Below are 26,782 nucleotides of genomic sequence, written 5' to 3' on the forward strand. Positions count from 1 at the left end.
CCCAGTACTTTGAGTCTGTCCTACAAACAAGGAAGGCATTCTCCTGTATACCACTAACATATCTATGGCAATTTGAAAGGAGAGCTGGTAACTTAACTTTGTCCTCAGGAAAGTTTGCCAGCTGTCTGATAATGTTTTCTACTGAAGGAGCAAGGCCACAGTCACACAGTTCTTACGGTTTTATGATACTCCAGTCTCATTCATTTGAGGAGCGGTCAGCCTTTCTTGGTCTTTCATGATGGTTTTAGGGCAACTGTTCTGTAAAATACCTCTTAAGTTGGTTTATTTGTATATTGTCTATGTTTCTTTTGTAATTAATTGTATGTGTCTGCATCATATGAGTGCAGTGCCATCAGAAGTCAGAAGAGGGTCCAGTTGGATCCCCTGGAACTGGAGTTCCGTTGTGAACTACCATGTGGGTGCTGGGAAGGAACTAAACCTAGATTCTATGCAAGTACAGTAAATGCTCTTACCACGGGGCCATCTAAGCTCTCCATCTCTTCAGCTCCCCTAAGACTGTATATATTTTAGAGGACATCACAAAAGCAATATTCTTTTTATTGTGTACTGTAGGGTAGCATACAATTTAAATTTCCCATTACAGTGTTTAACTTTTTATCACAGTACTTACCACATTGCTTCACTATACATTTTTAATAATTAAAAAAAAAAAAAGTGTGTGTGCCTATATGTGTATACATGTACATGTGCATGTGGGGTTCAGAGGAGGACTTTCACAAGTTTCCTCTTCTACCATGTGGGCCCCAGAGTTAAAACTTGTCATCAGGCTTGGCAGCAGGTGCCTTTCCCCACAGAACCATTTTACCATCCCTGTTTTTGAAGTACTTTGTGAAATGATAATTTGATACTGTAGATAGCCCATTTCTCATCAAACTGGATCTTTCCCCGAATCTATTTGTGTTAGTGTGAATTAATGATTTTCTGTTTTACTTAATGTGTTATATCTGTTATTATTCCAGTTTAGCCTATAAGAGACCTTCAGGCTGACTTACTGTTTATTTTGTGGTGGTGGTGGTGGGGGCAGTCCTTACCACCCATCATCATCCTTTGAACACTTTTTGCTTTTTTCTAGGCTTTGTAATCTTTGTAGTTTTCCTATTCCAGCTCTAGAACTTCCTCTTTTAAAAATGACATATTGGTTCTCTCCTGTGAAGAAGGTAGATAGATGCTGAGCTTTGGTCTGTTCCTGGGATAGTATTGCTTTTCAAGTCCTTAGTGGAGAGAGAAGCAGGTGATAGATAAATATGCGTTGCTTTGAGTCTACATATTGAAAGACACAAAGTCACATAGGTGTTTCCAGCTCATCAGTACCAGGATTTAGTCTAGGTTTCCTTTGTTACTCTTTTCTCAAAAGTAAGAAACTTGGTTTCCATGGTCCTTAATACTTGGACTTCTTTGGTGAGGTCCTTCTTTGGTGAGGTCCTTCTTGGGTCTGCCATCACCAGAAACTGCTGCTTCATAGCGTTACCTATCTCACTTCCTTGACTCTAGTACCCTGTGTCAGTCCTTCCCCAGCTCCATTTTAAAGACCCCTTCTTTCCCCTGGAGTGAAATGTAGCAACTCACTGCAGCATTCTCTCATGGAAAGTCCACTTAGAAACTAATCATCCACCATCTGTTTAATGTACCCAAATCTCACATTCAGATATTCAACATGAACCATAGCCTCAGTACAAATAGTCTAGGTCCAGTGGATCTCTCCTTCCCTACTCCATCACTTAACTTAGGAGGTACTCTTAGGAGTCATGCGCTCAGCTGCCAACCAAGCAATATGGGCATGCTAATATTTCTTTGTAAAGGCTTACTTGTGCCTGAAGAGAACTAAATATTTACACATTGTACTCAATGTGCCAAAGTACATCAGAATTACCATTGTAGCAGTTTGTAAAATGCTGGAAACATTGCAGCTTTCCTATCTTCATACTGTGGAGGGGTGGGCAGCAAGCAGTTAACAAGAATTTAAGAATTCAAAATGGATACTTAATTATTCGATAAGGAAGGATTGGGATATATTAAATGAAAATGTAGAGGGGTCGGAACAGCATGCTTAAAATAGAAGGAGAGAGGTTGTTCAGGAGTTAAGAGCACTTCTTGTCTTGCAGAGGACCCAAGTACGGGCGCTAGCATCCATAACAGCAGCTCACAATCTTCCCAGCTCCAGTCTCAAGTGAATCCCAGGCCTGCTTCTGGATTCATCTTCTTAACCTGAAGGCACAAGGCAGATATGTGATGCATATATGTACATGCAGGCAAAACACTCACACAAAAATACATAAATTTTAAAAAAGTTGAAATAAAATAGAAGAAGGAAGGGAAAGAAGATTTGTACTTGTATTTGCTTGTATGTGCATTTAAAAAAATATCTTTGTAAGTGTAATGGAGACCCTGAATTGTGGTAGTGTGGAGATGCAGTGAGCTACAAGGACTCTTTTCCCAGTATACTCCTTACAGTCTGTCATTTATGGTGTCAGTATTGACTAATTTGTGTGCTGATAAAGTGTATTGGTAATCCCCAATCAGTACTTGCATATTTTATGCTCACTCAAAGATGTTCAGAGATAAATGCATAAATCCCCTGGTGTGTGTCTCCAGTTGAGGTGAGAGAGGGTGACAAACTGCCTTTCTGATTGAGCTCTCATAATATATATATAAATATAATCAGGTGTCTATTGGTGAAACTATTAAGGCCACTCCACGTAGTTAAAAGGGAGGTTTATTTTGTGGGGTAACTTACAAATGAAGGGATAGGTTGCAGGGTCTGGGCAAAGGTATGGCGCAGTCCGGCGGTGTTCTCTGGAGAACTCTGCTCGGTCTACCTCCTGCGTCCAGCGTCCCAGAACCAAGCGAGACCTCTCATTTGGATCCTGGGTCTTCAGCTTCCTCCCTCAGCCCCGCCTTGTGGGCGTGACCATTACCAAAGCCTCAGTGGGGGTTGGAACTTGTAGGCCAATGCTGGGATGGCTACCCACTACAGGTGTCCTTGATTTCAGGCTACTTGCTACTATGATTTTTTCAGTGTGGTGTTCTGTATTGATGATTTTGCTTTTAAAAAGTATCCCCAGTGCCTTAGGGCTAGGGATATAGCTCATTGGTGGTAGACTTGCATAGCATGTGTACCAAGAAGAAGAGACACCCTAACCGAGAAATAGGCCAACACATAGTGCTAAAGTCCTAAATCCTGTTTCTAATTAGAGGAGAGCTGTGATGTGCTTTACTAGAAAATATGACAGGATGACTATTTGTAAGTCTTATTCGAGCATGAGTTTTATAGTGCTGGTGGTTGTTGGTTTCATATTAATAATTAGTATATATTAAATGGAATCTCTCTTTTTTTTTCCTTTGCTTGCTTGTGTTTTGAGACAGGTCCTCTGTGTGTGTAGTCCTGGCTGTCCTGGAACTTACTGTGTAGACCAGGCTGTCCTCAAACTCAGAGATCCCCTTGCCTTTGCCTCCCAAGTGCTGAGATTAAAAGTGTGTGCCATAATATTCCAGCAAAACAGTCTTTAAATAGAAACACATGAAACAAGATTATGAATTGGCTGGCTGATGAAAATATTGTAGATGTAGAGCATCATAGGACCTGGCTATTTGGAAACATTGGTATAATATTCACTAATTCAGGGCCTAGAAAGATGATTCACTGGCTAAATTAGCATGTGCTGTACAATCATGGGTACCTGAGTTTGAATGCTCAGTGCCCACGTAAAAAGCTGGCTATGGCTGTACTTAAGATACAAGCCCAGTGTTGGGAGTAGACACAGCATCCTGGAAGCTTGCTGGCTGGCCAGCCTACCTGGAATGAGCTTCAGTTTTAGTGTGAGACCCTACTCCTGGTGTAGTAAGGTCGAGGGCAGTAGAGGAAGATAGCTAATGCCTGCTCTGTCCTCCACACTTAATACCTGCATATGCACACATATGCAGCTCACATTTTGTAGCTAAGAAAGTGAGGCTGACCAGGTGTTTAGTTGTCTGTGGTCATAAGGCCCTTAAATAACTTAATAGGAAGGAAAATTATTACAATACTTTATTCTATATTCTTGGATTTTATTTGTTTGTTTGAGACAGGGTTTTTCTGTGTAGCTTGGCTGTCTGGGAACTCACAGAGATCCGCCTGCCTCTGCTTCCTGAGTGTGCTGGAATTAAAGGCGTGCACCACCACCGCCCTTACTCTATATTCTTAACTACTGTATCATTCTGCTTCTTTACATCAAGTGTGGCCATTCAGGGCTTTCAGGGTGAAGATGGGAGGACAGTACAGCTCCTCCACCTCTCCACAGGGCCGAAGTGTGACTTTCGGGAGCCTCTCTCTTGCTGGGTTCTGTCTGTCTGTTGTCTGTCTGTCTGTCTCTCTCTCTCTTATGTATACTGTGTTCTGCCTGCAGGCCAGAAGAGGACACCAGATCTCATTACAGATGGCTGTGAGCCACCATGTGGTTGCTGGGAATTGAACTCAGGTCCTCTGGAAGAGCAGCCAGTGCTCTTAACCTCTGAGCCATCTCTCCAGCCCAACATGTGTTTTCTTTTTTTTTTTTTTTTTCTTTTTTCAGAGCTGAGGACCGAACCCAGGGCCTTGCGCTTGCTAGGCAAGCGCTCTACCACTGAGCTAAATCCTTAACCTCTGAACTTTATTTTGAAAACCAATCATAGAATTAATGTAGGACTTACCTCATTTTTTAACTTGTATTTTTTAACATTTTGTTTTTTAACAAGCTTAACATTTTTTAACAATGTGTTTTTCTCTTACAGAAAAAACGAAGTGAAATTCCTTGTTATTGGGAAAATCAGCCAGTGGGATGTCAGAAACTAAACTGTGCTTTCCATCACAACAGAGGTCGTTACGTTGATGGACTGTTTCTACCTCCAAGCAGAAGTGAGATTGGTTTTGATTCTAAAAGAGAACAGTTGCTATTCAGTGAGCACCTGCTATTCACACTTTTAATCCAGTGAGAACAGTACTACTTCTACTGTATAATGGAGAAATAAAACCTTAGAGAGGCCAGATGATAAGTGTCCAGACAGAAGCAAATGTTTCGGTCATGTCAGAGTCTATTACTGTATAATATAATACTTATTTCATTCTTATTTTCTTACCAAACCTATAGATGTTTTCAAAAGAATTTAATTCTCCAGACCAGGGTTGGAATTGGGTCCTCTGCCTGCTGTGTAAGATGAAGGTTTACTGCATATGGCTTTGGCCATCCATTTACATTTTGTGGCCTGTTTTGTATTGAGTAGTTGAGTTAAGAGATCATATGGCTTACAAAGCCTAAAGTACGGGTTGGGGATTTAGCTCAGTGGTAGAGCGCTTGCTTGGCCCTGGGTTCTATCCTCAGCTCCAAAAAAAAAAGCCAAAAGTACAGCCATATATCTATGATGGAGACAGGGTTATATATATGCTGTAACCTCAACTGGCTTAGGATTGTGATTCTCCTGTCTTAGTCTCTTGAGGGTTGGGATTATAGGCATTCACCATAATACCTCACATACTAACTAGTCTAGCTTTTTATAGCCTAGCTAAAATAAAAAAATTTGTAGGCTATCTTAAATAATAATAATTAAAAAAAAAAAAAATCCCCGCTGTTCCAGGGCTGGGGGACCAAACTAAGGATTTCAGACGTGCTAGACAAATCTTCTACTGCTGAATTATATCTATTCTCAGTCCTAAAATGAATCCTGACTCCACAAAAATCTGTGACTTATTTCCACAATCTCTTTTAAAATAATTTTTACTTATAAATACTTTGTGTGTGTCTTGAGTGTGTGTGTGTACATGCTGTGAAATGCTTGTGGAGGTCAGAGGACTGCTTGGAGATATTAGATTTTCTCTGTTCACCATGTGGGTCCTTAGGTCAAATTCAAGTTATCAGGCTTGGCAGCAGGCATCTTTACCTGCGGAGTCATCTCACTGGCCCCCTCCAAAGCCCCTTTTAAAGTAATTTCCTAGTGGGCTACTTTCCTTTGCCCACCAAAGAGCCACTCAATGGTAGGTGGCTGTGATTTTAGCACTCAGAAACTTAAGGCAGGAAGACCAACCTAAGTTACATAGCAAGACATCATCCAAAAAAGAAAAAGATCCAGAAGTTGGTGATACATACTTTAATCCCACCTGGGGAAGCAGAGGCAGATGATCTCTCTATATGTCTTTTTGTGCCAAGCAAAAATTTCTAGAATCTCAATTTAAAATGGAATGTCTAGAATTTGGAACTAACTCTTGGGTTTACTGCTTTCACTTCCTACCATCTGTTTATATACAATAAAGAGTTACTGGCTCAAAAATACTTTTTTTTTTTTTCATGGAGAATTACAGAATGAAAATGGGAAAAAGTTTTAAAAAAACATCCGTTCATAAGAAAAATGTACCAAGTTTATCAAAGGGATAGGGAATTTTGTTGAGTTGGGATTATAATTCTCTGTTATAAATTGGTCTTTTTTTTTTTTTTTTTTTTTTTTTAATGTTTAGCTGTGTTACCCACTGTGCCTGAGTTGCAAGAAGAAGAAGTAAAGGCTAGCCAACTCACAGTTCAACAGAACAAATTGTCTGTCCAGTCAAACCCCTCCCCTCAGCTGCGGAGTGTAATGAAAGTGGAAAGTTCAGAAAACGTCCCTAGCCCCACGCATCCACCCGTTGTAATCAATGCTGCCGATGATGATGAAGATGATGACGGTACGGTTAGCGGGGGGGCCCCCCCCTTTTTAAGGCAAATAATGTAATGTCTTATTTGGTCTTGGTCTTAATTGGAAATTTGTCTTAAATGTGGACATCCAGATCAGTTTTCTGAGGAGGGCGATGAAGGCAAAACACCTGCCCTGCAGCCAACTCCTGAAGTTCATAATGGACTGCGAGTGGCTTCTGCCCGGAGACCTGGAGTCGGTGGAAAGCAAGGTACGACGAGGCTGGCCTGTCTCTGCCATGAAGCCTCACTGCTGCTTTAGCTACCTTCGAAACGCTGCTGCGAAAGTGTGAGCTTTTCCTAGCAGATACGCTGTCCGCCTACTGACACAGACTTTCTTAGAAGTCATTTACTCAAAGTACTTGAGTGCCTGCAGAGAAAGTGCAGAGAAAAAGGCTGTAGTTCCTCATGTGCTCTCCCTCTTGGGTTTCCCAGGTGAATGTTTGGATTTTGGAATAAAAACTCTTGAGGAAATTAAATCAAAGAAAATGAAGGAAAAATCCAAGAAGCAAGGTGGTAAGTCATCACGAGTTTTGGCATGAATACTTGCATATTGCCTGACGAGAATAATTGATACTTCTGACAGCAACAGCCAAATCTAGCAAAGACAGATTCTCATTTCTATGGCTTGTCAAAGTGAAAGAACCTACTGGAGCTAGAACCATATGGTAATTTAAAGAAGCCTGTACATCTGAGATTGATTGTTTCTTGAGATAGGATCTCACTTTGTATCTTTGGCCATCCTAGAATTCACTATGTAGACCAGGCTAGCCTTGAACGCACAGAGATCTGTCTGCCTCTGCTTCCCAAGTTCCGGGATTAAAGGCGTGCGCCACCGTGCTGGGCTTTATCTTGAGATATTCAACTGTAAGTAAAGAGCAACAGTTAAGAGGCACATTAAGGGCCTGTGGAGATGGTTCAGTGAAGTGTTTGCTCCACAGACCTGAGGACCTGCCTCTAGCCCTAGCACCCATGTAAACAAACCAGGCATGGATGTGAGCTGGGAATCCGGGTTCTGGGGAGACAGAGACAGGAGATCCCTGGGGCTTGCTGACTAGCCAGCCTAGTTCAGTCAGCTAACTCCAGGTCCTTATAAGATGCTGTCTCTGAGGAAAGATACCAAAGTTGATCTCTTAGCTCCATGTGCACACACAGCCTACTATAAGAAAATAACTATCTTTAGAGACAAGGGGGTTCTTAAGGACTGCTAAGATTTTCTTCTGGAGCTTGCCTCAACCTAGGTGAGATTTCCTACTCTAAAATGTAGTCATAGCTAAGGATATACTAAATATAGTAAATAGTTGGTTCAGAGGAGGCTGTCCGTAAAGCTTATTCTGTAGGAACCTTGTTTTGCAGATGGGATCAATGGGATGCCAGTGCTGAAGGTTAAAACATGCTCTGTCTTAGCTTTAGAGTCTTGTTAGCCTTCCTGGTACACAGAAGGTTGAGTGTCTGCTTGAGACAGCATTCAGACATCAGAGCAGTCCGTGTTGGACCTAAGGTTCATAGGACAAAGATTCTTGACTTGGACTAGCTTTATTTTCCATAGTTTATTTATTTGACTTTTCTCATTCAGAAAGCTCCTCAGGAGTTGCCAGCGCTTCACATCAGCCTCAGTCCAATCCAGGCCCTGAAAAGGAGAATGTTCGGACTGTGGTGAGGACAGTAACTCTGTCAAGCAAACAAGGTATAGTAGGTCTCCTAGAGTTACTGGGTTCTACTTTTATGTAATCGGGAACACAAAGTCCTTGGGTAATAGATTTATTCACTTTGGAGTGTTTGGAGAACCAGAAGTATTTTGGTCATCTATAAGGATGAAAATTCATACATTTGATCCTATTGTTTAAAAAGTTAGAATACTTCCTTGCTCAGGCAGTCTCACATTTATGTGTATCTAATTTAATATGGTCTCTTTGCTTCACCAAGTTTATTGGCTGCTCATTTGAGTAAAGAATGTTATTATATATTTAGAGTGATAGGAAAAATGTCAGTCTTTTTAGTGAATTGTTTAAAATCTAATAAGGAATTGTCTTAGTTTAGGTTACTGTTGGGGAGGGAAGGAATTTATTTGGCTTACACTTCCGTATTGTTGTTTATCAACAAAGGAAGTCAGGACAGGAACTCAAGCTGGGCAGGAACCTGGAGGCAGGAGCTGATGCAGATGGAGGGTGCTGCTAACTGGCTACTTCTCATGGCTTGCTCAGCCTGCTTTCTTATAGAACCTAGGACCACCTGCCCAGGAATGGCACCACCCACATTGGGCATTCCCCCATTAATCACTAATGAATAAAATGCATGACAGGCTTGCCTGCAGCCTCATCTTATGGAGGCATTTTGTTAATTGAGGTTCCTCCTCTCAGATGACTTTAGCTTGTCAAGTTGACCTAAAGCTATGTAGCATAGGAGTATAACACATTAAATTGTATGTTTAAATGTCCCATTTGAACCACAAACATTTCAGAGAAGGCTTACTTGCTCATGTAATAACGTTAACTAGCTTTCCAAGGCCCACAAGGATAGTTTGGCCAGGGTCAGAGCCTCTCTCCATGTGTTTGCTACTGTTAATATTGCCATGCTGTTGCATGTTCATTAGACTGTTGATTATTTTCTTGTTAAATGTGACTGAAGACTGAGATGTAATTTTCAAAATACCTCCTTAGCAGGCTCATATGAATGTAAAGGAATCAGCTAACAGTGAACACATTTTATTTTTGCCATTTCAGAAGAGCCCTGGGTTAGACTGAGTCTTCCTGAGAGACTGGGAAAACGAAAATTTTCAGTAGGTGAGTTAGAATTTGTGTATCTGTGTGTTTGTGCATTAACACGTTCTCTTGTTGAGACTCTTCATATAAGCACCCTCAGTATTGGCCTGTGAGGCTGCCTGTGTTCTTGACTGACAACATTATAAAGTTCCTGGGTTGCTACAGCAGTTTGAAGTATTCTAACTTAGTAGATTATGACCATGACTAATCTTTTCCTTTTGGTTGAGAGCTAAGCCATCTCCAGCCCATGACTAACCTTTTAGAAGGTCCTAGGTTTACTAATTACAGGCATGGTGACATGCGCCTTTAATCTTGGCACTCGGGAGGCAGAGGCAGGAGGATCTTTGTGAGTTCAAGGCCAGTCTGGTCTTCATAGCTATTTCCAGGTCAGCCAAGACTATAAGACCCTTGTCTCCACTTGGATAAGCTAGAGAATAATAGATATTTTCAGTTGGTTGTTTCTCCTCCTCCTCCTCCTCCTCCTCTCCTTCCTCCTCCTTCTTCTTCCTCTTCTTCTACCACCACCTCCTCCTCCTCCTCTTCCTCCTCCTCCTTCTCCCTTCTTCTCTTCTTTTTTTTTTTTTTTTTCTATTTTTTTAAAGGCATGATTTGATCATCTAACCACCACTCTAAGTATTCATACCCCAGGAATAATAGGCATTGTAAGGGGCTGGAGAGATAGCTCAGGGGTTAAGAGCACTGGCTGCTCTTCCAGAGGACCCGAGTTCAATTCCCAGCATCCACATGATAGTTCACAACTGTTTGTAAGTAACTCCAGTTCCAGGGAATCTGGCACACTAACAAACATATATGTAGGCAAAACACCCATGCACATAACAAATAAAAATAAATCTTAAAAAATAGGCATCATAAAATTCTTTTACTATTTTCCTAACTGAATTTACTATGAATTCAAAGTTTAGTGGTCTCTTAGTTAGGGTTTCTGTTGCTGCAAACAAAACACCATGACCAGAAAGCAAGTTGGGGAGGAAAGGGTTTATCTGGCTCACACGTCACATCACTATTCATCATCAAAGGAGATCAGGACAGGAACTGCAGCAAGGCAGGAACCTGGAGGCAGGAGCTGATGCAGAGACCATAGAAGGGTGCTGCCTACTGGCTTGTTCCCCCTGGCTTGCTAGCCTGCTTTCTTATAGCACCCAGGACCACCAGCCAAGGGATGGCCACCACCCACAGTGGACCAAAGAAAATGCCTTACAGTTTGATTTTTTTTTTCCCCCGAGGCAGGGTTTCTCTGTGTAGCTTTGTGCCTTTCTTGGAACGTTTGGAGACCAGTCTGGCCTTGAACTCAGAGATCCGCCTGCCTCTGCCTCCCAAGTGCTGGGATTACAGGCGTGCGCAACCACCACCTGGCTTTTTCTTGTTTTTTCAAGAGAGGGTTTCTCAGTGTAGCCCAGGCTTTCTTGGAACTTGTTCTGTATGTCAAGCTGGCCTCAGACTCAGAGATCCGCCTGGCTCTGCCTCCTAAGTGCTGGATTAAAGGTGTGCGCCCCCACTGCCCTACTCTTCTACCAGATCTCATGGAGGCATTTTCTCAAGTGAGTTCCCTCCTTTCAGGTGACTCTAGCTTGTTATGCTGACAGAAGACTGTCTAGCACAGGCGGTGAAGATGCCCTCTCTGTGCGCTTTCGCTTTGGCCAGGCTTAGGGCTTGCTCTCTGTGATTTTAGTTGTCTGAAAAGTATCCGCTTGTCTATTTGCATTTGTAGTCTCCTAATTTTTTTCTTTCTAGGGCATTTTTGGCTTTTAACATTAAATTAAAAAGGTGGTGAGCAATTGTCGTTTAAGTGCAGAAAATGTAATTGTCTGTTGTTGGCTTTCTTTTTTTTTTTTCTTTTTCTTTTCTTTTTTTTTTTTTTAAATATTTATTTATTATGTATACAGTGTTCTGCCTGCATGTGTCCCTGCAGGTCAGAAGAGGGCACCAGGTCTCATTACAGGAGGTTGTGAGCTACCATTTGGTTGCTGGGAATTGAACTCAGTCCTCTGGAAGAACAGTCAATGCTCTTAACCACTGAGCCATCTCTCCAGCCCCCCAATTTCTTTTTAAATTTTGTTTGTTTTCTTTTTTTTTTTTTTAATGCCGAATGCCGTTTATTGAAGGAGGGAGAAGGTCTTAAATACGGGCTTACAGCACAATGGGAGAACCCTGGAGGGCAGAAGTTGTTAGCTCTTTCTTTTGTTTCACTTTGTTGAAGATTAAAATCTTAAATCTCCCTGTTTGTAGGTGGTGACAGTGATCCCCCATTAAAGCGAAGCCTTGCACAGAGGCTGGGAAAAAAGGTGGAAGCTCCAGAAACCAACCTTGATAAAGCACCAAAGAAAGGTAAGTGCTTGTTTTCTACTGCGGTTCGTCTCTCTGTGACAGTGACAGTGACAGTTGAGGCTGGCTAGGCACCTGCTCACTCCTCACAAACACTTGGGTGCTTCCTCTACTTGACGCTAAGTAGCCAACATTTAACAGCTAACACTTGTCAACACTGGAGGTTACAGGCTCCTGAAAGATACAGGAATAGCCACGATACTGTGATAAATACTGTGACAGGAAAAAAAAAATGTATGCTCCTGTGAGAGCACATGGGAAGCATACTCAGCATTCTGCTCTGTTAGGGAAAACATCCCAGAGGAAATGGTGTTGAAGTTCAAACCTAAAGGCAGGAATTGGCTGGGTGAAGTTGGAGGACCAGCGTGCATGCTAGTTTTAGTCAACTTGACATAATCTAGAGCTGTTTTGAAGAACTCAATTGAGAAAATATCCCCACCAAATTGGCAAGCAGGTGGTGCTTTTTCCTAATTGATGACTTAGGTGGGAGGGCCCAGCCCGCTGTGTGTGAGTGGTCCTGCCCCTGGGTGGTGGTACCACGAATTGAGAGAGCAGGTTTGAGCAGGCCATGGGGAGCAAGCCAGTAAGCAGCGTTCCTCCATGGCCTCTGCATCAGCTCCTGCCTCCAAGCTCCTGCCCTCACTTCCTTCAGCATGGAGTGTGACCTGAGAGTTGTAAGCTGAGCTAAACCCTTTCCTCCCCAAGTTGTTGATGGTTGGGCCTGGTGTTGGATCACAGCAGTAGAAACTAAGACAGCCAGGGTTTGTATTCACGAAAAGAGCTGAGGAAGCGTCATAGACTCAAGGAACTGCAGGTGGCTAAATAAACCATGGAATTGGGATGAAGGGCAGGATAACAAGAGAAGAACAAGGGATTTGTTAGAATCTCTCAAAGCCTTGTGTGAGAGTTTGAGCTTGTTCTAATGGAGGAACAAACTCTTGCAAGGTTATTTTAAAGGTATCGAGCTGCTGAGATGATGGCTCAGCTGGCAAAAGTCCTTGCTGCAGTGTGGGGCCTGTGTTTACCCATGCAGCAACAGTAGGTAGGAGAGGATTGACACCTGAAAGTTGTCCTCTGACTTCATACATGTCCTCAGTGAGGCACATTCGTCTGTCCTCACATACGCACACAATAATAATAGTAAACCAATTAAATAAGAAGGGCTGGGGCTGGGTGTAGTAGCCCATGCCTTTAATCTCAGCAGTCAGGAGGCAGAGGCAGGTGTATCTCCGTGAGTTCAAGGCCTGCCTGGTCTATGTGGTGAGTTCTAGCACAGCCAGAGCAACATAGTGGGACACTGTCTCAGGAAAAAAAGCGGGGGGTGCCTTTAATCCTAGCACTCAGGCAGAGGCAGGTGTGGATCTCTGGGAGTTCTAAGACAGTCAGGGCTTTGTAGAGAGACCCTGTCTCTATGAACAAAAAATCTTACGGGAAAAACAAACATTAAAAAGGGTCAGATTGCTTTTTAGCCTGTGAGCTGGCTTGTGTTATTGAGAGACATTAGAAGGCGAGGTGCTGACTGGCATGTGAACTGGTAAATAGCCCAGATAGGACTGCAAAGAGAGCACCTGCTAGTCCAGAAAAAGTGAGGGGTTTTCTGCAGTACCTATATCAGGCATCAGCTCACAAACACTTAACTCTAGCTTCCCAGGATCTGACACCCTCCTCTGGCACATTCACACACATGGCATATACTAACAGAGACACATAGAAATAGCCAAAAATAAACCTTGGAAAGATGTAAAGTAGTTCAAGTAAATGGACGTAGTGGTATAGATGAGTGTTTAAGTCAAGGTGTTGTATGTGAAGGAGAGAAGTCCGGAGTTAGGTAGGTGTTTTGTTTTTGTTACTGTTTTTTTTGCCACTTTTATGACTTAGGTGAAACATTGGGTTAATGACTGAGGGGGTAGATGGAAACTTTTGTTGTGGTTTTTCTTGTGTATAGAGGATTCTGGAAAGTAAACTTTTCTATTGTGGCTCAAGAGGCTTTGATAAGTAAAAGCCATTTGGTGGCTTGTGTGCTCAGGACCAGCAGAAGTGACTCTCTCTTTGTCACGTTCCTCTCTTTCTAGTCTGTCACTTGCACTGTAGCTCAGCAGGAGAGCTCTTGCTAGCATGTGAGGTCCTGGGGAAAATCTCCAGAGCCTTCCAACTACCACCTGTGTCTCAGTTCAGTTAGAGTGTGGAAGCAGCCATGACTCATGGGACACGGCACAGGCCACTGCCTGCCAGCTTGACTGTGCTGTCCTGACTAGTTAAGCAGGGGTGCCAGTCCTGCTTTACCACCTCCCGGATGTCCGAGAGGACTGGACGATGATGTGCAAACAGCTGTGCTCCCCTACTGCAACCTCCAAACAAAGATTTACAAGAGACTTTGTTGGCAAAAGCTTGAGAAGAAGCCTGCTCACCTTTAATCCCAGTACCTAGAAGGCTGAAACTGGGAGCTTATGGCCAGCCTGGTCTACGTAGCAAGTTTCAGGCCAGCCAAGGCTGCATAGTGAGACCCTGACTCAAAGAATAAACAAAAAGATTTAAAATGTTGTGCAATAACAATTATTTTTCTGAATTCAGAATTTTTATTTTTGAGCTGGGGATCGAACCTAGGACCATGAGCTAAATCCCCAACCCTGAATTCAGAATTTTTGTGCACGAGTATGTGTGTGTGTGTCCATCCGTCTGTCATTGCCTCCCCCCCCCCCCCCCCCCCCCCCACGTGTGCAGGCACAGCATTCATATGGAGGTCAGAAGACAACTTTGTGAACTTGATTCTCTCCTTCCACCTTGCCATGGGTTCTGGATATCAGCCTTGAGTTGTTAGGCTTTAACCCTGAACCCTTCCTGGCCCTGAAACAGGCATTTGGCGTTTTTTCATTCCTCTTTCTGGAGTGCTCTAAAGAATGTATAATTCACATAAATTAATTTCAAGGAAAAAAGTTTAAGACCTTGACTTTTTTAAAAAAATAAGCTGCATTAGAAGTGTAGCTTAATTTGTAAATGTTGGAAAAATATTTGACCTGTGAAAAGTCTTGTTTTAACTTTTTAAATTTTAAACCTTTTTCTTTTGGTAGTTCAAGTTTTCAGGTCCCTGAAGGGACTGTTTTGCTAGCTTAGTCAAAGGAGGCAACAGGTGCTTAAACAAAATCAGAAGAGCAAAATATTTGCTGCTGCTATCTTGTCCCCTCCCTTCTGATTCACCCATTACAGTTAAGTTAGAGCTTGTGTTTGTGTGTGTGTGTGTGTGTGTGTGTGTGTGTGTGTGTGTGTGTGTGTGTGTTTTAAGTGCTATTCAAATATGGACAAATGGGTGCTCATCAAAGTATTAAGAGGAAATCCAGCCGGGGCAGCGGTGGTGGCGCACACCTTTAATCCCAGCACTCGGGAGACAGAGTCAGACGGATCTCTGTGAGTTTGAGACCAGCCTGGTCTACAGAGTGAGATCCAGAACAGGCACCAAAACAACACAGAGAATTCCTGTCTCGAAAAAACAAAACAACGACAAAGAGGAAATCCAGTAAGAGGCATGCTGTATTATATGCTAGAATGTTGTAGACAGTTAGGTTCTAATAGGCTGGGTATGTAGATCAATTCACAGGGTGTACATGGTCCCTGGCTCAGTCAGCATTACCAAAAAGGGTGGAAAAAAGTCATTTTCCAAGCAGCATCCAACCAGTTGCGTTCTGTCAGATGACAAAGATGTGTACAGACCATGAGCTGCTCTTTGTTTTCGGGCAACAAAGACATCTGTTGGCTTCTGTGTGTGCGTGTGTGTGGCGGGAACCCCAGCACTCGGGAAACAGGTGGAGAGACCTTAGTGATTTGAGGCCAGCTTAGCCTACACAGTAAGTTCCATGGCTATGTAGAGATCCTGTCTTAAGAAAAAAAAAAAAAGGAAAATACGGGTTGGGGATTTAGCTCAGTGGTAGAGCACTTGCTTGCCTAGCAAGCACAAGGCCCTGGGTTCGATCCTCAGCTGAAAAAAAAAAGACAAGAAAAGAAGTTCTTTATATTCTTAGATTCTTCCTGTAAATAGTAGTTCTGTTCAATAGTGGGAACTGTAGGAGCACTTATATAAAGTAAATATCCATACATTCACATACTTGCTTTTCTTGTTGTTTGCGGTACTGTAGTTTCAAACCTGGAGCTTCACACATGCTAGGCAGCTGATCTGCCATGTACTCTTACCCCTCCAGTTTTGCTTTATGCTATTCAGGATTTGATGTGATAGTTTTTATACAAGAGTTTTAAATTTTGTATTTCTGGGCTTTCTCAATCCAACCATAGCTGATTTCTGTATCATTTTACGATAGCATCCTTAAAAGAGAGTCTGATATTGAGCTTCTTACTTTCCTGTAAGAAAACCACCACCACCACCACCACCACCACCACCTTTCCTTAAGACAGAATCTCAGTTCTGTAGTCCAGGCTGACCTCATTCATGGCAACCTTCCTGTCATGGCCTCCCAGATGTTGGTGGGATTACAGATGTGAGTTATCATTCTTAGCTTTATTCTCCAGTGTTTTAGGGTTTTCTGTCTCCCTGATGTACTATTACTTCACTGTAGTGGATGTAAACACACTTCGCTGGCAAGCCAAGGGTTCAGTGGACCCTTTGAATCTAATTTGGCTTTTTTGTTCTAAGTCCACTTAGTGAATAGTTGAAGCTTTGAAGTAGCTTAGTGCTAGAGTACTTGATTAGCATAGTGGTGCCCTCAGTTTGATCCTACTACCCTTAAAAACAAAAACATTGTAGTCTTTGTGGTCCACTGTCTCGGCACAGTTACTCAGTTCTGCCACTGTGGTGTGAAAGCAGCCATATGTAACGTGAATATGTAAATGAAGGAGCGGCTGTGTTCCAATTACACTGAATAGCCAGATTTGGCCTGTGGGCTATAGTTCACTTATCCTGTTAATCTAAATGGCTGCTTGTAGACTAAAGTTGTCTTTTTCATTGCTTAGTTTTTCAGATGTGTTTATTTTGGCATTTGTCTTCAAAAGATTTTTGTTCTGATCTCCCTCCCTCCCTTTCTTTCTTCCTGAACAGCTTAATTTTTCGTAGGCTGCTCTGGAATGAATCTGGGATTTTTGCTTGTTTGCTTGCCTGCTTAGTTTTCTGTATTTGTTTTTGAGATGCTGGAAATCAAGCCAGGTCCTATGCATGCTAGGCAAGCAGTCTTCAGTGTATCCTCTACCCTAGTCCTTCCGTTTCTACCTTGATGATTTCTCCATTGTTCATTGTTCCTTTTCAGATTAGTTAACCTAGACTTGGCAGTTTACTGTGCTGCTGAGTAGAATGGTGCTTGACTGTTCTTTTAGAGTTATATCTACTGTTTAAACATATCCACTGAAATAGATTCCTCACAAAAAGTTTTAAAGATTACTCTATCATGGCATTCTTCTTTTCTCATGATTAGTGTAGATTAATTCTATTTTTAATGTCTTTATAATTTCAGTGACATTTTAGTAGGGATGAGAAACAAGTCTCCAATTCACCATTAACCATGTGCTTTCTTTGATTATTTTGAGATTAGATTGTCATTGTGAAATGGAAGGAAAAAAATTACAATAATTTTTTTTTTTTTTTTTTAAGCTGAGGACCCAACCCAGGGCCTTGCACTTGCTAGGCAAGCGCTCTACCATTGAGCTAAATCCCCAACCCTAATTCTTTTTTAGATTCATTTATTTTATATGTGTGAATTGTCTACTTGTGTGTAGGTGCATCACATGTATGCCTGGTGTCTGTAGAGGTCAGAATAGGGTGTCAGATACCCTAGAACTTGAGTTACAGATAGTTGTGAGCAGCCATGTGGGTACTGGGAATGGAACCTTAACCACCGAGCCATCTCTACAGCCCCACCATCATTTTAAAAATCCAATGAGAAGAAAGTTGTGGTAGCCCTTTATCTCAGTACTCACAAAACTGAGACAGGAGAATGGTGAGTTTGAGGTCAACGTATTCCAGCAAGACCCTATCACAAAAGACTTACTCGAAACATAGAGATAATTCACTGAGTACTTGTTTTGTCGTGAGTACTTTGCTCTTTGTCAGCATCGATAGTTCTCAGAAAGCATCCAGTATGTTTGGAGGTTCAGGCAGTTCCAGGACTCTGATCATCGTGTCACCAGAGAAACTCATTGGACTGGAGAGTGAGAATCCAAACTGAGCTGCATTAAAACTAACCCTTTAAATAAGCTCTGTTTAAACAAGAGTGACGGAAGTAGTAGTTCAAGAGGCTAAGGCAGGGGGATTGCTCTAAACATGGGGTTAACTTGGACTGTGTCATATCAGGGGTTTCCAGGCAAGTCTGGGTTACAGAAACACTGGTAGAAGTGAGACTGGTAGGGGCAATACCAAGTTCACAAAGTTCCAGAACATGCTGTATTTAGGAGCTTGGGGTGTAGTTTGTTTTTGAATTTTAATGAAACTCTCTTACACCTGGTTAGTCTGTGTGTTCGTACATGCATGTATGTGTATCATCTCTTTTTAATTTCTGCATCAGTTCATTATTTCTGTACTTGGCCCTCCAGAAATGAGAATGATTGTCTAATGTGACATTTGTTCTCTGTTTTAAACAGTTGTAGAATGATCTTTTGAGGTCTGGGGGTGCAGGTCACATTTGTGGCCTTTGGGTTTTGTTTAGGTTTTGTCTTGACACCTGCTTTATTTTACCTCTTCCTTTTCATGTTTTAAATGTCACTTCATGAAAAGGTTGCTTTGACCACTTCCTAGACAGTGGTTGATGTTCTCAATGTGTGCTTCAAAGCAGTTTCCATTGCCGGACTTCCGACAGCTCATTTAGTTACTGGGGTTTGGCAGACTATAGACCACACCTGGGCAGAGGGAGGCTTGGCTTAGTACGGTTTCTAGGCATGTGTCCAGTGCAAGTGTTATATACAGAGGAGTGAATGGAGGGCTCATTGCTTCTTTTACTTAAGGTTTATAATGGTGCAGGTTTCTCCACTGATACATGGTTTTCAGCCATTTGTGTTGTATTTCTGGATAGAAATACCAATCAGGTTTGTCTCTGGAGACTTTCTTGCAGTTGTCTACAATTGAGAGTGAAGCCAATGCTGTGCATGAGGTAACTGATACCTCTCCCTGTATTCTTCTACTCTTAGAGAGATCATAAGTCATTGAGAAACAAGTGTAAATATATGTTCTTTCCCAAAACAGAGAGAGGTAACAAAGCTGGTGAGATCCACGTGAAGACATTGGAAGAAATTCTTCTTGAAAGAGCCAGTCAGAAACGGGGAGAATTGCAAACCAATATGAAAACAGAAGAGCCTTCCCGGACTGACGAGTCTTCATCAGGAACCAAAAGCTCTTCCTCAGTGCGGATCAAAACCTTCTCTGAGGTCCTGGCTGAAAAGAAACATCGGCAGCAGGAAATGGAGAGACAGAAATCCAAAAAGGACACAGGCTGCCCCAAGTTGACAGCAGATACTGATGTGAAGAAGACAGTGAGTCTGTTACCTGTTGCTGTCAGCAAAGGACAACCTGAGGAGCCTGCAGGAAGAGCCAGGTCTATGCAGGAGGTGCATATAAAGACGCTAGAGGAAATCAAACTGGAGAAGGCCCTGAGGGTACAGCGAAGCTCTGAGAGCAGTGCCAGCTCCCGTCCTCAAGCTGAGGCTATTCCTGGGGCAAAGAGGCTGCTCCGCATCACCAAAAGAGCAGGTCTGTAGAGCTCCTCCAAGCAACAGGCCTATTGTAAATAAAGCACAGGGCAGGACCTCCAGGAGCTTGGGTAGTTCTTGACAAACTTTTCTTAACTGAGGGAATTTGAGCCAGCGGATTCAGTAGAGTAAGCTGTTTCCAGTAGCAGCTTGTAGTGCTATGGTGTGTTGGTGTTTTCTTGAGGTTCGATAGGCCCCACCTCTTTTTTTTTTTTTTTTTTTTGGTTTCCGTTACTATTCTCTGAGTTTCCTTTCTGTGCGTGATAAAACACTGACCAAAAGCAGCCTGAACTAGGGAGTATTACTTGGTTTACGTTTCCTGATCACAAGTCCATCATTGAGGGAAGTCAAGACAGGAACCTGGAGGCAGGAACTGAAGCATAGGCCATGGAGGAGTATTGCATACTCGTCTGCTGTCCATGGCTTGTTCAGTCTGCCTTTTTATACAACCCAGGACCAATTGCCCAGGGGTGGCACGTCCCGTGGTGGGCTGGACCCTCCTGCATCAATTACCAATCAGGAAAATGCCCCACGGGCTAGTCTGACAGAGACATTTTCTCAGCCGAGGCTCTCTCTTCCCACATGTCCGTAGCTTGTGTTGACAACAAAGCTAGCCAGTACAATTGTATTCATTAAGAAAAGTTTTCATTTTAGTTCCTTCCTCACATCCTGATTAAAGCAATGGTGTTTTAATGTGAATATAGGTGCAAAAGAAGAGCGGAACCTCGAGCTCGAAGGCAGTGAAATTGCTTCTCAGAGCAGCGGGACTAAGACTGGGCCTAGTGAGGTAAGTTGGTCTGTCAGATGAGGTGAATGATGTGTGCTTTTAAACAGTTTTGCTATACATTAAATTTCCGTCAACAATTTCACTGGTAGGTTGAGGTGGTTTTAATTGTTTTGTTTTGGGTTGTGTTTTTGTTGTTTAGGGTTTTTTTGTGTTTGTTTTTGTTTTTCGAGACAGGGTTTCCCTGTGTAGCTTTGCGCCTTTCCTGGAACTCACTTGGTAGCCCAGGCTGACCTCGAACTCACAGAGATCTGCCTGGCTCTGCCTCCCGAGTGCTGGGATTAAAGGTGTCCGCCACCACCGCCCGGCCCTTGAAGAGTTTTGAAGACAGTTTCTCACTATGTTGCTTGAACTCTGCCTGCCTCAGCCAGCTTCATTCCATAGTGCAGATTACAACCTCCACTACAGTACCCAGTACTGTGGTCATCATTTTCTATGGAAGTTTCTTTTTTGTTTGGTTTGGAGTTATTCTTTGTTTTTGTTAATGAGTTTTTTGTTTGTTTGTTTTTGTTTTTTAGATTTATTTTATATATATATATATATATAGATAGATAGATAGATAGATAGATAGTTAGGGCACCAGATCTCATTACAGATGGTTTTGAGCCACCATGTGGGTGCTGGGAATTGAACTCAGGACCTCTGGAAGAACAGCCAGTGCCCTTAACCTCTGAGCCATCTCTCCAGTCCCGATTGTTGGTTTTTAAAATAGGGTCTATGTGGCCCTGGCTGACCTGGAACTCACTGTGTAAACCTGACCAAACTCCAACTTACATAGATCTGCCTGCCCCTTCCTCTTGTTTGCCGAGATTATAGGTTTGCACCCACCACTGCCCAGTATCTGTGGAAGATTCTTACAGTTCTCTGTATGTTAGTTTTCTTAGTTTTTTAACTGGCTGTTAATATTTTGCTGAACATCATGTAAAACTTGACCTCTTTTCCCCAAGATTTATTTATTTTATGTGTATGAGTGTTCATATACACATGTACATGTGTGTATGTATTCTGCATGTATGCACACTGTGGCACCATGTGTGTTCATGGAGTCTGCAGAGGCCAGAAGAAGGCATCAGCTCCCTGGAATTGGAGTTGGGTGGTTGTGAACTGACATGTCTCTGTTGGGAAATGAACCTGGGGTCTTTGCAAGAGCAGCAGGTATTCTTAACCACTGAGCCGTCCGTCTGTCCAGCTCCCACTCTTTTGAGATGGTGTCTCCTATAGTTCAGGCTAGCTTCAAGCTAGCTATGTAGCCAAGGACCTTGAACTGGTTCTCCTGCCTCTGCTACTGGAGTGCTGCCATGACTGGCATGTGCCACCACATTCAGCAGGACTTTCCTCTTTAGAAAGGATGAGCAACCTAGGCGTGGTGACACGCTTGTGTCAGTCCTAGGCTTTGGGACTGCAAGGCTGAGGCAAGGCGCTCGTTAGTGGAGGCCATTCTGGGCCGCACGCTCAGTTTTTTCCCCTCAAAAACAAAGGATAAATGCTATAATAATTTTTCTCCTACCTCTCCTTTAAGCTATTTGTTACATAAGCAGATTTAATACTCAACTCAGGTTGAGAGATGTACAATATATCATTTTGCAGCCTGCTCTGGCTTTAGTAATTCCTAAAGGTGTTCATTTTTGTGACTAGAAGCTCTTTCTGGACATTTTCACACAGTTGTTATACTATCTTGACATAAACCTTAATGTATAGTGTCTTGATTCCTATTATTTGTGTTTTCTTGGGGTCATCTAGTTTTGGTTTTGTTTTTTTTTTTTTTGGTTTTTCCAGACAGGGTTTCTCTGTCCTGGAACTCACTCTATAGCCCAGGCTGGCCTGAACTCAGAGATCCACCTGCCTCTGCCTCCCTAGTGCTGGGATTAAAGGCGTGCACCACCACCGCCCGGCACGAATCTAGGTTTTTTATTGATTCATACATCTTCATTTCCAATCTTTCACACTTAATAGCATATCTTCTGTTTAATATCAAATAATCAGCTTCCTTATTATTCTGAATCATGTAATTCTCTGCCTAGCTTAGATATTCACTCAGCACTATCAATGAGAAAGTAGGGTTTAATTCTTTGAATTTTCCACAGACTTCAGATGAGACCCTGAGTGACACCACAGAAATCCCAGGCAGTAGACGTGACACTGCCCGAGAGAAACACACTGAGAAAGAGCAGCAGGCAGGAGCTGCGCAGAGGGAGAGGCCAACCCTGACGCCTGTCCCTGGAGACGGGGCCTCGCACTTTACCCGGGTGGTGGGGAAGCCCGTGCTCACTGCTGTATCAGGCATCACAAGGCACCTGGCTAAGCGGCTCCCCACGGAGTCGTCCCAAAAGCGGGAGGTAGAAACCTCTGGAATCGGGGACTCCATACTGAATGTGAAATGTGCAGCACAGACTTTGGAAAAAAGGAGTAAAGGTGAGTGATTTTGATACCTTTATCATAGCACAGTGACCAAATCGCTGGCAACTGTGGGGTTGAATCTGGCGGGCACTGAGGTCACACCAACAGGTGGTAGTAACACAGTAATCTGCAAGGTGAAACTTAGGCAGTTCTTCCTCACAACTGAAAAGGAACTGCTGCGGCCTGGGTGGGTCGGTGGGTTTTGCCTTCTTTGGGGCTGTAGCTGTAGCTCAGTTAGTGCTCATCTAGTGAGCACAGAGCCATGGTTCCTTTACAGCAGCACAGAAACGCTGTGAAACACACCTGTGATCCCAGCTCAGTTTGTGTTCTAGAGGAGCAGAACCAGCAGGATGAATGTAGAAGAGGGATTGATTAGATTGGTTTATGTGACACAGTCCAGGTAGTCCAGTAGAGGCTATACTACACTGGAGAGGCCAACCGAGGTGGAGGGCCTCAGAAGGCTCAATCGTGTGTTGTGAGTCGGCCAATTGTTCAATGAGAGTTTGAGATTGGTTTTTGGCAGCTGGAGTCCATGGCTGGTGGAGGAAGATTCTCTTTCAGGACATACTTTGAATGCTCTGGATTGTTTCTGTGCATCTGGATACCTTTATCATGGAGCTTACCCTTTCCTCTGTTGCTTTATTTTCTTTACTATCATGGAGCTTACCCTTTCCTCTGTTGCTTTATTTTCTTTACTATCATGGAGCTTACCCTTTCCTCTGTTGCTTTATTTTCTTTACTATCATGGAGTTTACTCTTTCCTCTGTTGCTTTATTTTCTTTACTATCATGGAGCTTACCCTTTCCTCTGTTGCTTTATTTTCTTTACTATCATGGAGTTTACTCTTTCCTCTGTTGCTTTATTTTCTTTACTATCATGGAGCTTACCCTTTCCTCTGTTGCTTTATTTTCTTTACTACCCCACAAACATTCAAGGGTTTATGATTAGAATCACCAAATCCTTGCTCTTCTCAAGAGGTGAAGCAAGAAGTGGAAACAGAAAGATCAGAAGTTCAGTCATCTTCAGCCACATGATTGGAGGGTAGCCTGGGTTACCTGAGATCTTGTTTCAGAAAAAGAAAAACATAGATGCCCCATTCAGAACTTCTGGGGTGCATTTTTCTTTTGGTGTTTTGAATAGGGTCTTACTATCCATCTCCAGATGGCCTCAGACTCGGTTCTCCCTCAACCTTCTGGGTGCTGGGATTACTTACAAGTGTGCAGCTGCAGTCAGCTTTTCCTCTTGTTTTGCAGAAGGACATACCATGGAATATGATAGTGACATTGAAGAGTATGTCCTGGTGACCTGTGTGGTAGATCTTTTTCATTCAGGCAGTTTGCTCTTTTGGTATTGCTTTTTTTGTTATTCTTAAGACCGGGTCTTTGTGTAGCCCTGGCTATCCTGGAACTCACAATATCTGGCCTCAGACTCAACAGAGATTCTCCTGCCTCTGCCTCCCAGAGCTAGGATAGACCTTGCCTGGCAACATTTTGGTGTTTCTTCTACTAAAGGCATTGTATCCTATTCTTAGTTAGTTACTCTGTATGTGAAAGAGATTATCTAGTTGCTAATCAGCTATGTTCTGTCTCCTGTAGCCAAACCCAAAGTCAATGTGAAGCCATCTGTGGTCAAGGTTGTTTCATCTCCCAAACTGGCTCCAAAACGCAAGGCAGTGGAGGTGCACTCGGCTGTCATTGCAGCTGTGAAGCCGCTCAGCGCCAGCAGTGTCCTGCAGGAAAGCCCCACCAAGAAAGCGGCTGTGGTAAGAATTGACCCACCACAGTGGTGCTAGACTCTGCCTCGCCCTTTGGCTGTTTGTTTGTGTCTCACACTTCGGCCATTTCCTAAGCATTGGCTTCCTCAGACTGTTGTTCTAGTAACTACAGCTCAGTAGTAGAGAGACCACCTGCCATGGAAGATCCTAGGTTACCAGAGATCCCCATTCCCCCACTAAACCCAAAAACTAGCTGTGATTCTAAGAAGGCAACAAAAGAAAATACGCTCTTGGGGGTGAAAAAAAGGCCTGACTTGAAGCTAGGCAGTGGGGAGGCAGAAGCAGATAGAACTCTGAGTTCAAGGCCAGCCTGGTTGACCTTCACAGGTCGGGTACAGCTGAAGCTACATAGTCAAGCCCCGTCTCCAAAAAAAAAAAAAGAAAAAGAAAAAGAAAATCTTGTAAAAGCCTTGAAGTCTTGGGGACATGGTTCAGTGGGTAAGAGTGCTTGCTATACAAGTATGAGGACCTGAGTTTGAATCCCTTAGCACCTACATTAAAAAAAAAAGCCAGTGTGGCCATACACTTTCCTGTAACCCCAACATTGAGGGATAGAGATAGGTGTATCCCAAAAGATCACTGGCCAGCCAGCGTAACTTGAAACCATGAGCTTGAAGTTCAGTAAGAGACTTAACTTCCCATAGAAGTGAAGGAGAGAAGGCAACCTTCTCTGAACTCTACATACTTGCACATGGGCCCTTGCACATATACACATACGCAGCATACAAACACCAGAAAGGGAAGAAGCATAACTCTCAGTGAGTTTGACCTTCCTCTTCCTTTGTAGGCTGTGGTCCCCCTTCTCTCTGAGGATACATCCATCGCCATGACTGAGACAGAAAAAACTAAGGACAGGTAATGTCTTCTTAACCAAACTCTGGGTCATTACTGATTTTCCTCTTTGTCAAAAATGTGATAAGTCCCCGAACATTTGCAAGTTAGCTACCTCTAAAGCTTACTGCACATTGAGGGTAAAAGCATGAAATTTGAGGCTGCTGCTCTTCAGCACTGCTGTTGATGTTTGCTCTTATTGTTGAAAAGATACTTTAAATACCTGGCGAAGTTCCAAAGGTCCTTGATTCCCAGTTAGTGAACCAATAACTTTTCCCTAGCTGTCCCCGAGGCCGCACAGCCATGGTTAACTCTTGAAACAGTGTTTAACTGTGGAGGAAGGGCACAGCTGGGCTGACAGTCTGCTTTCCACTTACAGTTTGGTGCTCCCTTCAACTCAGTCTTCTGCAGAACCCTTGCTCCCAGAAGGGTCTGGCCCTTCCTCATCCCAGGTGGCGTCCAAACCTCGCCGACTCAGCTCTGCCTCAACAGGAAAGCCTCCACTCTCTGTGGAAGATGATTTTGAGAAACTGATATGGGAAATTTCAGGAGGCAAATTAGAAGCTGAGATTGACTTGGATCCTGGCAAAGATGAAGACGACCTTCTGCTTGAGCTCTCAGAGATGATTGACAGCTGAAGCTGATGGTGAGGACGCTTTAAAGAAAAAAAAAAAAAAACCCTCACCAAAACTGGACTTAGTTTCATCTATTCTAACATTTGCCTGAGGTGATCATTTCTTTAGTCTCAAATTTTGCCCAAATCAAAAGTATACCTCTGAAGTACCTGTGTGTGTCCTGGTTCCCCTGGGGTCAGATCTTTACATCCCTTGATGACTGTTTGTCCATTTGCTGCCATTGTTTAGTATCTTTGAGAAGAAAGTTCTGTAATGCCCTTCTCTCCACATGAGACCGGGCTCCAAATGAAATGGTGCAAGAGAACTCAGTGGCTCCTTGAGACGTTTGTCAGTGTGGGCGATCTTCCCCTTGCTGTATTTATTTATGTATTGTCTTAAGATTATCAGAGTTGAAAATGAAGACAGCTGCTAACCATTGTGGACCAAATTTCATGCTACCACTAAACAAAAGACCCACTCCGTCTATGTTAAATTGTATGTCTTTTTAAAGGTATTTGGAGATTTTGTCTAAGCTTTAAAGAGGGCCGAGCGGCTCGAGAACCTGAGATATGGACAGAACTCTGGACCCGGTCCTGTTGCATTAGCTGCTCCATAAGCCTCTGAAGAGCAATAGATAATTTATTATTACTGTAATTTTTTAAAGGCTTTAAAGTGCCTCAGGGGTCCCCTGAAATGATTTTTCTACTTCTGGGATTCACTGGATTCTTTATAAGATGGTGACATGACTAGGGAAATTCTTTTTTTTAGTGTGAAAATTGTCCCTTTTCTTCAATATCTTTCTCCTACTGGCATTGAATTATCACAGAGACAGAAAATTGGTAAATTTTATAATTTCTAACTCTCCCAGGAAACTCCTCTTGCCTAGTATTTATTTGATGTGCTTTAACCAT

General features: G+C 42.9%; 1 protein-coding gene across 2 annotated transcripts in view; it reads left to right on the forward strand.

The window, feature by feature from the left end:
* Positions 1 to 26,389, forward strand: part of Zc3h11a (zinc finger CCCH-type containing 11A) — a 29,404-nt gene extending 3,015 nt beyond the window's left edge. The window contains exons 3-15 of one of the 2 annotated variants that reach the window (XM_036201950.1): positions 4,768 to 4,933; positions 6,482 to 6,685; positions 6,788 to 6,904; positions 7,128 to 7,208; positions 8,269 to 8,379; positions 9,416 to 9,475; positions 11,702 to 11,800; positions 18,969 to 19,472; positions 20,176 to 20,258; positions 22,340 to 22,667; positions 24,248 to 24,414; positions 25,214 to 25,281; positions 25,637 to 26,389. In XM_036201950.1, the coding sequence (XP_036057843.1) occupies positions 4,768 to 4,933; positions 6,482 to 6,685; positions 6,788 to 6,904; positions 7,128 to 7,208; positions 8,269 to 8,379; positions 9,416 to 9,475; positions 11,702 to 11,800; positions 18,969 to 19,472; positions 20,176 to 20,258; positions 22,340 to 22,667; positions 24,248 to 24,414; positions 25,214 to 25,281; positions 25,637 to 25,895 (2,247 nt within the window). In that variant the 3' untranslated portion in view covers positions 25,896 to 26,389. The remainder of the gene's footprint in view (positions 1 to 4,767; positions 4,934 to 6,481; positions 6,686 to 6,787; positions 6,905 to 7,127; positions 7,209 to 8,268; positions 8,380 to 9,415; positions 9,476 to 11,701; positions 11,801 to 18,968; positions 19,473 to 20,175; positions 20,259 to 22,339; positions 22,668 to 24,247; positions 24,415 to 25,213; positions 25,282 to 25,636) is intronic. The other variant, XM_036201951.1, reaches the window with a different exon arrangement.
* The last annotated feature ends 393 nt before the right edge of the window (positions 26,390 to 26,782 follow it).

The sequence above is a fragment of the Onychomys torridus genome, chromosome 11 (assembly GCF_903995425.1).
Source record: "Onychomys torridus chromosome 11, mOncTor1.1, whole genome shotgun sequence".
In the NCBI taxonomy this organism is placed as follows: domain Eukaryota; kingdom Metazoa; phylum Chordata; class Mammalia; order Rodentia; family Cricetidae; genus Onychomys; species Onychomys torridus.